Source organism: Pelophylax lessonae (assembly GCF_965119305.1).
Source record: "Pelophylax lessonae genome assembly, chromosome: 7".
NCBI classification, from domain to species: Eukaryota; Metazoa; Chordata; class Amphibia; order Anura; family Ranidae; genus Pelophylax; species Pelophylax lessonae.
In genome coordinates this window covers 51,731,402-51,748,138 of record NC_138774.1, presented here as the reverse complement: position 1 = coordinate 51,748,138, position 16,737 = coordinate 51,731,402, and the positions used below count along the sequence as shown (strand labels likewise).

The 16,737-nt window shown below is 47.3% G+C and overlaps 1 protein-coding gene across 3 annotated transcripts in view; it reads right to left on the bottom strand.

Annotated features, from left to right (window-relative positions):
* The window catches only part of AGPAT1 (1-acylglycerol-3-phosphate O-acyltransferase 1), a 136,464-nt gene that overhangs the window by 53,150 nt on the left and 66,577 nt on the right, over positions 1 to 16,737 (bottom strand). For all 3 annotated transcript variants that reach the window (XM_082263880.1, XM_082263881.1, XM_082263879.1), the window contains exon 4: positions 9,223 to 9,412. In XM_082263880.1, coding sequence (XP_082120006.1) covers positions 9,223 to 9,412 — 190 coding nt within the window. The remainder of the gene's footprint in view (positions 1 to 9,222; positions 9,413 to 16,737) is intronic.

Below are 16,737 nucleotides of genomic sequence, written 5' to 3'. Positions count from 1 at the left end.
GACGGACTCTGTTTTTCTCAGCGGGGGATCGATCCGCCGATCCCCCGCTGAGCAGGAGAATGACAGCTGTTCTCCACACTGTGTGCGGAAACACAACTGTCAGTTCCCCATACATACATCTCTATGGGGGAATCGGATGGGAACGGACCGTCGGTCCGTTCTCATCCGATCCCATCCGATCCGCTGGACGGATGGAAAATAGGGTTTCCATCCGTCCAGATTTGACGGATCGGATCGGGTGTCAGCGGACATGTCTCCACTGACATCCGATGCCCCATAGAGATGCATGGGGGGACTGTTCAGATCCGCCAAAAAAAACGGACAGGTGGATCTGAACAGTCCACCTGTGTGAAAGGGGCCATACTCAACCTTTGCCCAATTTGTAATCCTAACCCTTCCCCCTCCGGTTTACATATTTACATATGCCTTACCACCACCACTATTTATTGAATCCAAAAGACAAAAACATACTCACAAACATAAAATGGAACAGGCATATCAAATCACAACTCCAGCTGTAAGGTGATGTCATTGGACCATGTATACCAATTTGGTAGGTTAACACATTTCGGGGGGACGTGCCCCCTTCATCAGAGCTATGCCTTTTATACAATATAGCTCTAATAAAGGGGGCACATCCCCTGAAACGTGTTAGCCTACAAACTTTGGTATACGTGGCCAGATGACACGACCTAAGTTGGTAGGCTAACATGTTTCAGGGGCTGTGCCCCCTTTATTAGAGCTATAATGAATAAAAGGCATAGCTCTGATGAAGGGGGCACATCCTCCGAAATGTGTTAGCCTACCAAACTGGTGTACATGGTCCGATGACATCACCTTATGGCTGGAGTTGTGATTTGATTTTCCTGTTCCATTTTAAGTTTGAGTATGTTTTTGTCTTTTGTATTCAATAAACAGTGGTGATGGTAATGCACTGTGTCTGCGCCCTCCTGTGTGTTTTTATGGTTTCCTTGAGGATGACATTGTGCTGGGTCTAGTCTGCCCAGGGTGAAATTTCTCTTTAATTATACCATGATGGGGAAGGGTTGGATCCTCTGCCTTGCCAGGCTTATATTCCTGTCCCTGCCTGTGATGGTCATTTCCTTTAGCTTCCTGTACAGTGACATCCAGAGGACTGCTGTGAGTTGCAGTTGCTGATCCCCACTAAGGAAGCCCCCTGACCATCGCATCACTCCAGAAAGGCAAACCACTGTAGCACTCTTAGAGTCGGTTCACACTAATCCGACTCAAAGTCGCTCCGACTTCAGCGCGGCTTGCAACGACTTCTCATAATAGAAGTCAATGCAAGTCGCTCCGACTTTGCCAAAAAATAGTGCAGGAACCTTTTTCTAAGTCGGAGCGACGGTCACACAGTCGCCTGACAAGTCGGATCAGTGTGAACCGGCAGTTAGCATTACAGAGTAGGTACATTTAGTTTGGTTCCTTGTTAGGCAGAGGAGCTGGGGTTAATATTTGTGTGTTTAGCTGTGCAGAGCTCTAAGGTTTGGGTCTCTGTTACCTCCCCCTGGCTTCTAGAACTGGCTGGATGGTTATGGAACTTAGAGTGTGGAGGAACAGAGGCTAAAGCCTGAACATTTATGGAGTTTCCACCCATTCCTGGGGAAGTAAGGCCCAGAAGGTGGGGAAATAGCTCATAAATTTTCAGGAGCCTGGCTGTGTGGTGAGCAGAGTCCAGGGTCCAGTCGTCTGTCTGGGTTTTCACTTGGTGATCTGGCCAGTAACACACCTCCTGTATTAAAGTGCCCCCACTCTGGATGAAGGAGCACTAGGGACACCTCGGGACAGCAGCATTGTCAGTCTAGGGGGAGGGGAGTGTTAGACCCCTTTCACATGGGGCAGACTCAGTTTTGATCAGCAGGGGATTTTTCTGCTGATTCCCTGCTGATCAGGTAGATGACAGGTTTGTGTCCAATCAGTTCCTGCAGAGCGGACACGGACAGAGCCTGCTCTGCTCTATGGGCAGCCGGGTCTCAATGGACGGTCCGTTTACACCCGACTGCCCTCCAATTTGATCTGCCTAGACAGAGGGGGGCTGACCCCCTTTCTGTTTTTTCTAGTGAATCGGATCAGAGATAAGCGGGTGTAAAATGGACACAAGTCAGTTTACACCCGCTGGTCCATAGGGTGAATGGACCGTCCGATCAGGTCCGTCTGAAAAACTGACAGGTGGACCCGATCCGACCCTTCCTGTGAAAGGAGCCTTAGATGGACTAGCACACAGGTGTCAAAACTGGCGGCCCTCCAACTGTTGCGGAACTACAAGTCCCATGAGGCATTGCAAGGCTGACAGTTACAGGCAGAGGCATGATGGGATTTGTAGTTCCGCAACAACTGGAGGGCCGCCAGTTAGATGCAATAACGAATTTAAGCCAAACTCCAGCTCACACTGTAGTTACAGAAACAGCTTTTTTTTTTCTTTTGGGATAAAGTTTTTACATGAATAAATAAAAGATGATCACTGTAAGTACCCCTACCAGTGGTACATAGTTTGTCTCATCCCTGATAACTGATACATTTCCAGGAGAGCTTGTTCCGGTAAAAAAAAAAAAACAGACTTACTGGTCAGATCATGGGGTAAAAATAAAGGAAAAAAAGCCTAAAAAAGAAAAAGAATGCAGCCATCAGATCTAAGAACAGGAAGGTTTTTTTTGGGGTTTGAGATCGCTTTAAACATATGAAAAGAGAGCCAGCGATCACGCACTGGGAGAGGAGATCATATAAACAGTCAGCTCTCCCTCGCCAACTACTGTGTGCTCCCGCTTTGTTCTCATCCATCCCATCCCACTGTCTGTCTGTGACTTGGCATTAATTAAGTTGAATTTCTTGTCCCTGGTTGACCCTTCCTTACAAAGGACATGGTGTAGGAGTGACCACACACAGAATCACATTTCTCCAGGCCAGCCTTTCTCAACCTCAACACAGAGGAACCATTGAAATACATTTCTGGTCTCGGGGAACCCCTGCTAAAAATTAAAAATCTACAACTCATGATACATTAGTGTGACAGTCAGTGGGAAGAATGCTCCTTACTCTTCTCATTATTGGGAAGAATTACCCCCTTACAGAGAGCTAAAAGGAACAATGGTGTCATTGGGAACCTATCGGAGAGGCAAGAAATTTCCCATTGCTCAAGGAACCCCTAGCAACCTCAGGAGGAACCCTGGTTGAGAAACCCTGGTCTAGGTTTATAGCAGAGACCCCAGCAATGATGACCTGGGCACATAGGGCTTCCTTCGTGTAATTAGCATTGGCAGAGCATTTTCTAGTCTGTCTGAAGATGTCTGTGCAATGTGAAGGTTGACTGATCCCTATTCCATGAAGAAACGGGAACAAGATTTTCACCACTTGTGCTCTTCTCTCACCCTACGGGCGAGTCGAAAAATGACCATGACGTGATTCTGCTACAAGATAACGACTTTGGATATTAGAAGTCAAAACTGGAGTTTGCCTTTGGCAGCTATTAAGGCCCCTTTCACACTTGTGCGACTTGTCATGCAATTTGGGACTGCTAAATCGCATGACAAGTCGTTCTCCATTGTTTCCAATGAGTACCATTCATATCTGTGCGACATGAAGTCGCACCGACTTCAAAGTAGTCCCTGCACTACTTTGGCACAATTTTGATGCGTTTTGATACCAAAGACATTCAAGCCCAGTCAAACTTGCATCAAAATCGCGTCAATATCGTGGCCAAATCGCGGTAAAATCCTGCGACTTTGAAGTCCATCAAGTGTGAAAGGGGCCTTATGGAAAACTTTTTCAGAATGGAGCGGGCAGTTGCTGGTGCCCCAACCCCCTCTCTCTTCTCAACCTTGCGTTCTCCTTCTTATAATTTCCCCACTCTCCTCCCTTTTTTTCGATGTGAGGGAACTCTGTACATCCTTAGCTTGGTCCAGGGGCTGACTGGCAATTTTTGGCCCAGGGGGCAAGTATAAACTAGAGGCCCATAGTGCAGCGATCTGGCCCCCCTCCCACTCCCCCTTTACCGGCCTCCTCCTGGCACCGCTCCAGGTACTCTCTACTCATCGGCTGAATCCAGATTCCTGACATGGCCAGCAGGGGGTGGTTGGGGGGAGCTGGGACAGCTGGGTTGGGGCAGGAGGAGAGTCTCCAGTGGGGCATGGAACCGGCCTTTGCTCAGACACAGTTTACACCATCCATGCTGGGGGGAGGCCCGCGCTCTGTCCTTGTCTTCAACCCGCACTTAGTAGGCCAGCGGCAGAGATTTTTAACTAGTCTTCACAAGAAAACTTTAGGCATGTCTGTGGCAGAAGCGATGCAGCCTTTTTACAGGGCATCAGAGTGGCCCAGGGGGCAATTGCCCCCCTGCCCCAGTTCTCCCCTGGCTTGGTCCTACTTGGCGAGGACAGCGGGTCTGGCAGTTGCCTGAAACAGCCGCTCACCAACCTCAGGTTCTTTTAGACCCGTTGACCGACCTTCCTATACATAATTTTTCTTATAGACCTCATTGTCATTTGTTGGTTCATTACCTGTTTATCTCAAGAAATACTTATCTAATAGGGGTCAAAAACAATTTTAGATGTCTACTTAGGCTGGCCATACATGTTCAATCTTCTTGTATAATTTTCTGTTCGATTTACCAAAATTCCATATAATATGAGGTCAAAACTAAACAACGCTTTTCACTGTATCCTATAAGGCAGGCCTTTGTACTACATAGTTGAAGGTAAATCTAAAGAAAATTGTACAGAAAATTGTATAATGTATGGCCAGCCTTAGCTGTTCCCTTAGTAGGGTGTCATATCACTTTAACACTTGAATCACTTGACGGGATGTCATTCTTCTTTTTGTCTCATTTCGATTTGTTTTTGTCATTCTCCACTTGCATGATGTAATGTATTAGGTGTTTATTGTTTTATTTATTTATTTTTTTTGTATTTCTTGTAAAATTTAATAAAGCGTTTATGGAAAAAAAAAAAAAAAGAAAATGACATAGCAGTGAGACATATGGCTATCCTTATTTACATCGCATTTCATTTATTTAATATTAGGTATTTATACTGTATATTTATTTTTTAATTTAAAGCGGAACTTCACCCAAAAGGAGACGTTCAATTGATTGTAAAGTCTTGTTTTAAAAAAAAAAAAAATAACAAACATTTTATACTCACCTTCTCTGTACAGTTGGTTTTGCATAAGGCAGCACGGATCCTCCTCTTCTTGGGTCCCTTGTTCCTGCTCCAGGCCCCTCCCTCCTATCGAGTGCCCCCACAGCAAGCAGCTTACTATGGGGGCACCTGAGCTGAGCTACAGCTCTGTATTTCTATTTAGACACAAAGCTGCTTATGGCCCCGTCCCTCTTTCTCTTGATTAGCTCACTGACTTTGATTGACAGCCGCGGGAGCCAATGGCGCAGTGGCTGTATCTCAGCCAATCAGGAGGGAGAGTCCCAGGATGGCCGAGGGACTCGTGGACATCACTTGACAGAGAGGGGGCACAGGTAAGTATTAGGGGGTGCTGGGGGGGGGGGAGCTGCTACACACACTTTTTATCCTAATACATAGAATGCAATAAGATAAAAAAACCTTCCCGACTTTACAACTCCTTTCAGTTTGTTTGCATTCCCCCCCCCCCTTCCCCCTCCCCTGCCACATTTGGCACTTTTCTGGGTGGTGCGGGTACTTGGTTTTGAAGGGTACTGGCTCCCACTTCCAATCAGATCTCCACTGTGATCTATGGGGAAGTTTGGCCTCCTCCTCCTTCCCCCGCAGCCTTCTGGGACACATCACAGGTTCCAGAAGACTGTGGGACCATTCAAAAAGTGCAGCGCGGCTCACGCATGCGCAGTATAAAACGGGCGGTGAAGTAGGAAGGCTTCACTGTCAGTTTCCCTTACCTAAAATGCCGACGCCTGCGCCCAAAGCCGATTGAAGAATCAACTCGGTGAGGACATCACTGGATCCCTGGACAGACAAGTGTCCTTATATTCAAAGTCAGCAGCTTCGGTATTTGTAGCGGATGACTTTTAATTTTTTGGGGGTAGACTGGAGGTCCTATTTAAGTTGCATTTCTACAGCACTTTTCTCCCTGGGAGCTCACAGCCATTAGAAGCCATCTTGAGCAAACTCAATGGAGCCAATTAACCTACCAGCATGTCTTGGGAGGAAACCAGAGTACCCAGAGAAAACCAATGCAAGCACAGGAAGGAGATGCAAACTCCAGTGTCCTGGTCAGGATTCAAACCAAAGAACCCTGTGCCAAAAGGTGAATGGGCTAGCCACTGTGTCACCATGTTTTAAAAAGTTCTGAAATAGTACTTGCCACTGAAGCCCAATCGCGTCAACATGTGCTCACCACTAATCCACTGTGCTGGCAGGTCTCATTATCAGTTGTAAACTAGACGTCCACACTGTCTGTTCTAACGAAGGGTTAAAGAGCTCAAGGCTTGGGTGGTGCATACCATGATAATGTACTTTAACCCCCTGCTGACCGCGCTCTGTAGCTTTACTGCTACAGTGTGGGCCGGCAGTGCAGAATCACGTATATACAGTATACACGTGATTCTGCTCTTCTGGGTAAGGGAGGGTGATGTGATAAGTCACAGCAGAAGCCGATCAGCAGGTGCTGGCCAATGGATGTCCGCCAACACCCGTTGATCAGCAAGGAGACAGACTGGACGGAGCTCTAGTAATAAAAACAATGCAGGGCTTTGTCCTGTCAGCAGGGATGTGGTGGATTTTGTTTTCCTGCAAAGCAGGGAAAAATATCCACCACTTCCCCTAGCGAAAGCAGTACACAAAAACACTGGTTAGGCACACATTTAACAACATTTTTATCAATATACGCTTATTTGGAGTTTTCTTTACCAAAAATATGTAGCAAAATACATATTGGCCTAAATATATGAAAACTTTTTATTCTTTTTTGTTGGATATGTTTTATAGCAGAAAGTTATTTATTTATTTATTTTTTTAAATTGTCGGTCTTTTTTTTGTTTATAGCGCAAAAAATAGAAAAACCCAGTGGTGATCAAATACCACCAAAATAAAGTTCTATTTGTGGGAAAAAATTATAAATACTTAGTTTGCGTACAGTGTTGCACAACTGCGCAATTGCCAGTTAAAGTAACGCAGTGCCATATCGCAAAAAAAATGGCCTGGTCATAGTAACATAGTTAGTCAGGTTCATCTAGCTCAACCAATAAAAAACAAAAAAGAAAACACAACCATACAATCCCATATACACAATCCTATACCCACAGCTGATCCAGAGGAAGGCGAAAAACTCCAGCAAAGTATGAAGGGGGGTAAATCTTCCGGAGGGAAAGTGGTTAAAAAAAACGTCCCTAAAGTGTAATGTTCAGCAAATTCTGCTGAACAAAACAAGCTGCCTATATAGTCCTATGTATAATCCTGCTCCAATGAAACAGCTAGAGAGGTAAGAAATAAACCACTAAGCCACTGTGCTGATAGAATTTATATATTTATATAGAATTTTTTATTTATAATAATAAGCACAAGGAGAACATGCAAACTATCACTGATTTCACTCCCACCGCTGCCACTGATCCTACTCCTTTCACCCCCACCGCTGCCACTGATCCCACTCCTTTCACCACCACCGATGCCACTGATCCCACTCCTTTCACCACCACTGCTGCCACTGATTCCACTCCTTTCACCACCACCGCTGCCAGTGATCCCACTCCCCTCACCACCACCGCTGCCACTCATGCCACCCCCTTCACCACCACCGCTACCACTCATGCCACCCCCTTCACCACCACCGCTGCCACTCATGCTAACCCTCTTCACCACCACCACTGCCACTCATCCCATCCCTCCATAGCTGCCACTGATCCCATCCCACCCCCACCACCGCTGCCACCGATCCCAGCACCACTGACACCCATCCCACCCCAACCGCTGCCACTGATCCCACTCCCCTCACCACCAATGCTGCCACTGGTCACCCCCCTCACCACCACCGCTGCCACTCATGCCACTCCCTTCACCACCACCACTGCCACTCATCCCATCCCTCCACAGCTGCCACTGATCCCATCCCACCACCACCACCGCTGCCACCGATCCCAGTACCACTGCCACCTATCCCACCCCCACCGCTGCCACTCATGCCACCCCCTTTACCACCACCACTGCCACTCATCCCATCCCTCCACAGCTGCCAGTGATCCCATCCCACCACCACTACCGCTGCCACTCATGCCACCCCCTTCACCACCACCGCTGACACTCATCCCACCCCCTTCACCACCACCACTGCCACTCATCCCATCCCTCCACAGCTGCCACCGGTCCCATCCCACCACCACCACCACCACGGCCACCCATCCCACCACCACTGCCACCCATCCCTACCACTGCCACTGATCCCATCCCACCACCATCCCCGCTGCCACTGATTACATCCTACCCTTACCACTGCCACTTATCCCATCCCATCGCCACCACCGCTGCCACTTATTCCATCCCACCACCGCTGTCACTCATCTAATCCTATCCCCCCACCACCACTGCCACTCATCCCATCCCACCACCACTCCCACTATTCCCATCCCCCCACCACTGCCATTCATCCTATCCCCCCCACCACTTCCACCACCACTGCCACTCATACCATCCTATCTACCCTACCACCACAACTGCCACTGATCTCATCCCCCCCACCACTCATCCTATACCAACCCCCCACCACCGCGACCACTCATCCCATACCAACCCCCCACCACTACTACCACCGCTGCCACTGATCCCATTCCATCCCCCCATTACTACTACCACCGCTGAAACTCATTCCAACCCCATGCCCCAGGGGGCCCATGCCTGACCCCTGCACACCTGGATAGGAGGGTTGGATGGGCAGCAAATAGAGGAACAAATTCCCTCTCCGCTGCAGGAAGAAACTGGAGGGGATAAGTTCCTGTATATGCTGCCCCCACTGCCCCTCCTATCCAGGTTTACAGGGGTGACACATGGGGCTGGGTTGCCCCGGGGTCAGAGGGGCCCTTCATAGTTTCTTGCAACGGGGCCCTGAAGGAACTAATTACACCTCTGGCTACCCACCATGATCACCAAATGCCCATGGTCATTGTATACCCTTACACCGAGTATGAGGCTCCCAGTGCAGATCAGCAGTGTGCAGTCCCTGTGAATTAAAATGATTAGTCAAGGTTATCAAAATAAAAGGAAGACACTGGGAAAAGTCAATAGAACTTACTTCATATTCTCTACATTGCGCCCCCTAACGGCACATATAGGAATAGCCAGTATGGCTAACGTCAGGATCCAGCCATTATAGAAAGCCATTTTGCAGAAGTATTTGAAGGAGATGCTCCATTCGTAGAGGAGAGGGAAAGCCACCAGACAGACGACGAGAAGCCACTGAGCCACAGACAGCTCCATCGCACCTTAATAAAGAGAGAGAAGAGAGTGAGCTGGGAGGAAGACGGGTGACTGTGAGAAGGAATGCACAGCGCAAATATTCATTTATACACTTCCATACATGACGGAGATCATCTGACGGGCAGAGTTCACTGGGATGTCTTAGAAACATACTTCTTTGTACACATCACACTACTAGGCCATCTCTCACCTTTGTACACAGTTGTATCCTTGCTCCATTTCCCGTTTATACACACTATAGTTGTATTTTTTCAGGCACTCCTTCACTTACTCTAAGGGAATCGCTATCTAGAGCATCTATTCTGGCTTTACTTTTATATGCCTCCAACTCCAAGAAGTTCTGAAATAGTTCCAACCACTGAAACCCAATCCTGCCAACATGTGCTAACTTCTAGGAATCATTCACATCAGAGTTGAGCTGTGGAGATCTACGCCAGCTGAAAGCAAGGGCACGGTTATTTTATTTTTATTTATTACAGCTACTTATATAGGGCAGTCAATTTATGCAGCACTATATATATATATATATATATATATATACAGTGGGGATTGAAAATTTGGGCACCCCAGGTAAAAATCTGTATTAATGTGCATAAAGAAGCCACGGAAAGATGGAAAAATCTCCAAAAGGCATCAAATTACAGATTAGACATTCTTATAATATGTCAACAAAAGATAGATTTTTATTTCCATCATTGACACTTTCAAAATTACAGAAAACAAAAAAATGGCGTCTGCAAAAGTTTGGGCACCCTGCAGAATTTATAGCATGCACTGCCCCCTTTGCAAGGCTGAGACCTGCCAGTGTCATGGATTGTTCTCAATCATCGTCTGGGAAGACCAGGTGATGTCAATCTCAAAGGTTTTAAATGCCCAGACTCATCTGACCTTGCCCCAAACAATCAGCACCATGGGATCTTCTAAGCAGTTGTCTAGAAAACTGAAAATAGTTGACGCTCACAAAGCTGGAGAAGGCCATAAGAAGATAGCAAAGCGTTTTCAGATGTCAATATCCTCTGTTCGGAATGTAATTAAGAAACGGCAGTCGTCAGGAACAGTGGAAGTTAAAGCAAGATCTGGAAGACCAAGAAAAATATCAGACAGAACAGCTCGCGGGATTGTGAGAAAAACAATTCAAAACCCATGTTTGACTGCACGATCCCTCCAGAAAGATCTGGCAGACACTGGAGTTGTGGTACACTATTCCCCTATAAAGAGATACTTGTACAAATATGGTCTTCATAGAAGAGTCATCAGAAGAAAACCTCTTCTATGTCCTCACCACAAAAATCAGCATTTGAACTTTGCAAATGAACATATAGACAAGCCTGATGCATTTTGGAAACAAGTTCTGTGGACCAATGAGGTTAAAATTGAACTTTTTGGCCAGAATGAGCAAAGGTACGTTTGGAGAAGAAGGGGCACAGAATTTAATGAAAAGAACCTCTGTCCAACTGTTAAGCATGGGGGTGGATCAATCATGCTTTGGGGTTGTATTGCAGCCAGTGGCACAGGGAACATCTCACGAGTAGAAGGAAAAATGGATTCAATAAAATTTCAGCAAATTTTGGATGGTAACTTGATGCCATCTGTGAAAAAGCTGAAGTTAAAGAGAGGATGGCTTCTACAAATGGATAATGATCCTAAACACACCTCGAAATCCACAGGGGATTACATCAAGAGGCGTAAACTGAAGGTTTTGCCATGGCCTTCACAATCTCCTGACCTCAACATAATTGAAAATCTATGGATAGACCTTAAAAGAGCAGTGAGTGACAGACAGCCCAGAAATCTCAAAGAACTGGAAGACTTTTGTAAGGAAGAATGGGCAAAGATACCTCAAACAAGAATTGAAAGACTCTTGGCTGGCTACAAAAAGTGTTTACAAGCTGTGATACTTGCCAAAGGGGACAGTACAAGATATTAACTCTGCAGGGTGCCCAAACTTTTGCAGACGCCATTTTTTTGTTTTCTGTTATTTTGAAAGTGTAAATGATGGAAATAAAATCTAACTTTTGTTGACATATTATAAGAATGTCTAATCTGTAATTTGATGCCTTTTGGAGATTTTTCCATCTTTCCTTGGCTTCTTTTATGCACATTAACCACCTCCCATCCGCGCTGAGCCTATATACGGCTGCAGCGCGGACTTGAATTTTCGGGAGGCCGTTTTTAAACGGCCTCCCAGAAACAGTCTCCCCGCGCGCTCCCGCGAACGCGCATCGGGGAAAATCTGTGTCGGCCGTGTCCCTTGGACACAGCCGATCACAGATCGTGGTGAATGGCCAATCACAGCGGCCATTCACCACGTGATCGGACCATCCAATGAGAGATGATCTCATATGTAAACATATGAGATCATCTCTCATCGCCAGCGCGCCTTCCTCACACGGAGCCTGCAGTGTGAAGAAGGAGGGGGAGCCTCACAGTGCCGGGGACACAGAAGAAATGTAATCAGGGCACCGATCACCAGTGCCCTGATTACTAGAGGTAAAACACATACACAAATTACCACCATCAGTGCCCACAGTGCCAGCCATCAGTGCCCCCCATCAATGCCCACAATCAGTGCCCATAGTGCTGTCAGTCAGTGCCCATCAGTGCCTGCTCATCTAGGCACTGATGAGCACTGACTGGCAGCACTATGGGCACTGAGTGTGGGCACTGATGGTGCTGCCCATCAGTGCTCATCAGTGCCGCCCATCAGTGCTCATCAGTGCCACCCGTCAGTGTCCATCAGTGCCATCCGCCAGTGCCCATCAGTGCCGCCTATCAGTGCCCATCAGTGCCGCCCGTCAGTGCCGCCTCTCAGTGCCCAGCAGTGCCACCTCTCAGTGCCCAGCAGTGCCACCTCTCAGTGCCCAGCAGTGCCGCCTATCAGTGCTCATCAGTGCCGCCTATCAGTGCCGCCTATCAGTGCTCATCAGTGCGACATATTAGTACCTCCTCAACAGTGCCCATAAGTGCCACCTCATTAGTGCCCATAAGTGCCACCTCATCAGTGCCCATCAGTGCAGCCTATCAGTGCCCATCAGTGCCGTCTCATCAGCGCCCTTCAGTGAAGGAGAAAAATTTATTTTCAAAATTTACTCGCAGAAAATAAGAAAAACTTTTTTTTTTCAAAATGTTCTGTCTTTTTTCTTTTTTTTTGTAAAAAATAAAAAACCCAGAGGTGATTACATACCACCAAAAGAAAGCTCTATTTGTGTGAAAAAAATGATAAAAATTTCATATGGGTATAGTGTAGCATGACCGCGAAATTGTCAGTCAAAGTGTGAGAGCGCTAAAAGCTAAAAATTGGTCTGGATGGGAAGGGGGTTTAAGTGCACAGTAGGCAAGTAGTTAATACAAATTTTTACCTGGGGTGCCCAAACTTTCGATCCCCACTGTATATATATATATCTATACACAGCGATCGACAAATCCCAGGCGCCAGGTCGCAATTGCGACAAGAAATTGTGGCCTGGTCCTTGGGTTTTTGTAAGCCCATTCACTGTTGGCACCAGCCATGAGCATAGCGTGCCAGAGCACAGGAATTGAAATTGATTGACCGCGAAACTTGCCAATTGCTGGTAATCTTCCGTCAAGTTCCTCCTCTATTAACCTTATTGACCGCCTCCTTAGACGGAATTGACGCACCCATCCACGGTAACAGCATGGGATGCCTGGAGATCGGACTGAAGCTGCAGTGTGCCCGCACTAAGCACATAGTGGCACGGCTATAGATAGGAACCCCGGAGTGTAGCGGAGTAGCAGTCTGATCCACGATATCTCCACTGGCCGTCAGACACAGAATACAATAATCCTGGTAGCGTATCATATTCCCAACCCTCCAATAACCAGACGACACATAGCTTGGAGGTCAAAACTAGAATGCCTTGTTTATTGAAAACACAAGGGATCTACACTCTGCCAAAACCCCTCCCTCTTCGAGACATTCCACACACAAAGCTGAACATCCCATAATAACCTTACTCTGCCAGACAGAAACAATTGGACAATAGAAGGCAGGTATTTAACAATAACAAACCCCCACCCATCTCCTGAGGGAGAGGGACACTGCTCAGACATATGATAGTCCCAAGTGAAAGAGTTCTCACTCTCTCCACACAAACCACACTACAAACCCTTGGTTCTTAAAGGTATACACATGCAATAAACATAATGCATACATGAAGGACAATATACAGTGGCTGTGTTTGCCACACGGAGTTACTGAGGCGGGTGAAGGTAACAAAGTAGGGCCAGGGACTCTACGCACTACAACTCCCAGCATGCTATGCGTGTGCTCAGGACATGGAAACACTGCAGACATGGGCACAGTCAGTGAAGGCTCCTACACACGATGAACACTGAAATCAGACTTCAGGGAGCCCTTCTAATGGGCGATGTGTTTATATTGATATTTGTAGGCAGACATGGACTGATATTGCTACAACATACAAGAAATATGTACAATAAAGTACATTGGTGGTCATACATGCATTGATTTTATCTGATTGATCAGAACGATTAACTCTGAAAAAAACTGAATAGATTTAGGCCCTCTTTCACAATACCATACAGGGCCGTGTTTACCTGCATAGGTGTCCCATGTATCCCCGTGCCATTGATGTCTATTGGGGCACAACAGCTGCACAGACACATTGTCCTATCGCCCTGCCCCCACCTTACTGCACTGTCCCTGCCTAGCGAGCCACCGTCAGTCACATGCATATGGTGGTCAGGTGACAGACAGGCTGTAATGCTGCCTTTCTGCCTTGGGCCTGTGTCCTACGGGGGATGGTCCGCATTCCTTCCTCTGCCTTTTGTTTGTGGCTGGGGGCTGAAAGTGCTGTGCCCGTCATTCCTTTCACAGGGATGCACAAATTATATCACCCAATGTCCAGGACATGCAGTTCTGGGTGCCAGGCAGGTGTTTTTTTTTTTAACCACTTAAGCCCCGGAAGATTTTACCCCCTTCCTGACCAGGGCCTATTTTGCGATTCGGCACTGCGTGACTTTATTGGACAATTGCGCGGTCGTGCGATTCTCTACCCAAACGAATTTGACGTCCTTTTTTCCCACAAACAGAGCTTTCTTTTGGTGGTATTTGATCACCTGTGCGATTTTTTGATCATGTGCTATAAACAAAAAAAGAGCGTCAATTTTGCAAAAATAACAATATTTTTCACATTTTTTTATATGAAATTCCCCCCAACAAAAATGTAAAAATCAAAATTTTTTAACATTTTCGGCCAATTTGTTTTCTGCTACATATGTTTGGTAAAAAAAATCGCAAAAAGCGTATTTTGATTGGTTTGCGCAAAAGTTATCGCGTTTACTAACTAAGGGAAAGATTTTTGTCATTTTTGTTGTTTTTTTTTAACGCGTAATCGCGGCGATCTGCGATTTTTTTTGCGGTACTGCGACATTGCGGCGTACAGATCGGACCCTTGACTGACATTTTTGACACTTTTGGGGTTACCAGTGACATTTCTACAGTAATCAGTGCTATATATATGCACTGTTACTGTAAAATTACACTGGCAGTGAAGGGATTAACTTTTTTTGAGAGGGAGGGGTTATGTGTGTCCCTAGGGGCGTGATTCTAACTGTGATTGGCTGTGGCTTGAGGTGTAGAAACAGTGATCAACGGTCCTACATAGCAGAACCGTATGATCACCATTCCTACACAGGGGAGAATGACAGGCAGCTTGTTTACATCAGCTGCCTGCCTTTCTCCCTCTCCACCGACGATCGCGAGTGACCGGCGGACATCGGGTCCGCCAGTCACACGCGCGTTGGGGTCCGTGACCGCGCGGGAGCGTGCCTCCGGCGGCGCGCGCTCGCTCCCCAGAGCCTCACAGGCTAGCGACGTAGTACTACGTTGCTCTGCCTGTGAGGGGCTGACTGCTGCAGTAAATATACTGTGAGCAGTCGGCAAATGGTTAATTTAGCCCTGCTGCAGGCAAGCAGCTATCTGGCAGCTATCTGGCACAAGTCTAACTCATACGAAAGACTTGCTGTAGGCAACTATAGAACGCGCTTTTGTGAACACACGCACATTGATAAATCCCGGAACATGCAACAGCCGCGTACTAGAATTTAGGACTTTGTGCGAGTTTATACATGCATAAAGTCATTTATTATTATTATTATGGGTGAGCTGTACACTGCTGCAGTCTCTCCGGGGGCCGAAAGACAACTGTAACTGAAATTAGATCCCCAAAGGTCTCTGTGATCATAAGCTCCCGGCTTTCAGTGTTGGCCAATACCCTTGTGAAAGAGATATAGTAAATAGTAACACTAGTAAAGTCAATATTTGCATAAGCATGCTGCTCTCCAGCCCACAAAAATGCCCTCTGATAGGCTGCCGGGACTCAGAGAATTATGAATGAAGACGGGAGGCGTGCATATTCCCACGCTCAGTAGGAGCAGATACACGGGGGGGGCGCTGACATGGTAAATACTAACTCCAATATGTGTGAAGCAATAGGGGGCATTTACTAAAACTGGAGCACACAGAATCTGGTGCAGCTGTGCATAGTAACCAGTCAGCTTCTAACTTCAGCTTGTTCAATTAGGCTTTGACAATAAGGCCCCTTTCACACAGGCGGACCGTTCAGATCCGCCTGTTCGTTTTTTTGGCGGATCTGAACGGTCCCCCCATGCATTCTATGGGGCATCGGATGTCAGCGGAGACATGTCCGCTGACATCCGACCCGATCCGATCCGTCAAATCTGGACGGATGGAAACCCTATTTTCCATCCGTCCAGCGGATCGGATCGGATGAGAACGGACCGACGGTCCGTTCCCATCCCATTTTCCGCATAGAGATGCATGGGGAACTGAGAGCGCGGAGACACAGCTGTCATCCTTCTGCTCAGCGGGGGATCGGCGGCTCGATCCCCCGCTGAGAAAAGCGGAGTCCGTTTGACAGACATAGTGTGTGAAAGAGCCCTAAGGCCCCTTTCACACTATCCGTCCGTCGGACGGATTCCGTTTTTCTCAGCGGGGGATCGAGCCGCCGATCCCCCGCTGAGCAGAAGGATGACAGCTGAGTCTCCGCGCTCTCAGTTCCCCATGCATCTCTATGGGGGAAATCGAATGGGAACGGACCGTCGGTCCGTTCTCATCTGATCCCATCCGATCCGCTGGACGGATGGAAAATAGGGTTTCCATCCGTCCAGATTTGACGGATCGGATGTCAGCGGACATGTCTCCGCTGACATCCGACGCCCCATAGGAATGCATGGGGGGACCGTTCAGATCCGCCAAAAAAACGAACAGGCGGATCTGAACGGTCCGCCTGTGTGAAAGGGGCCTAAGGCCTGGTTCGCACTGGAG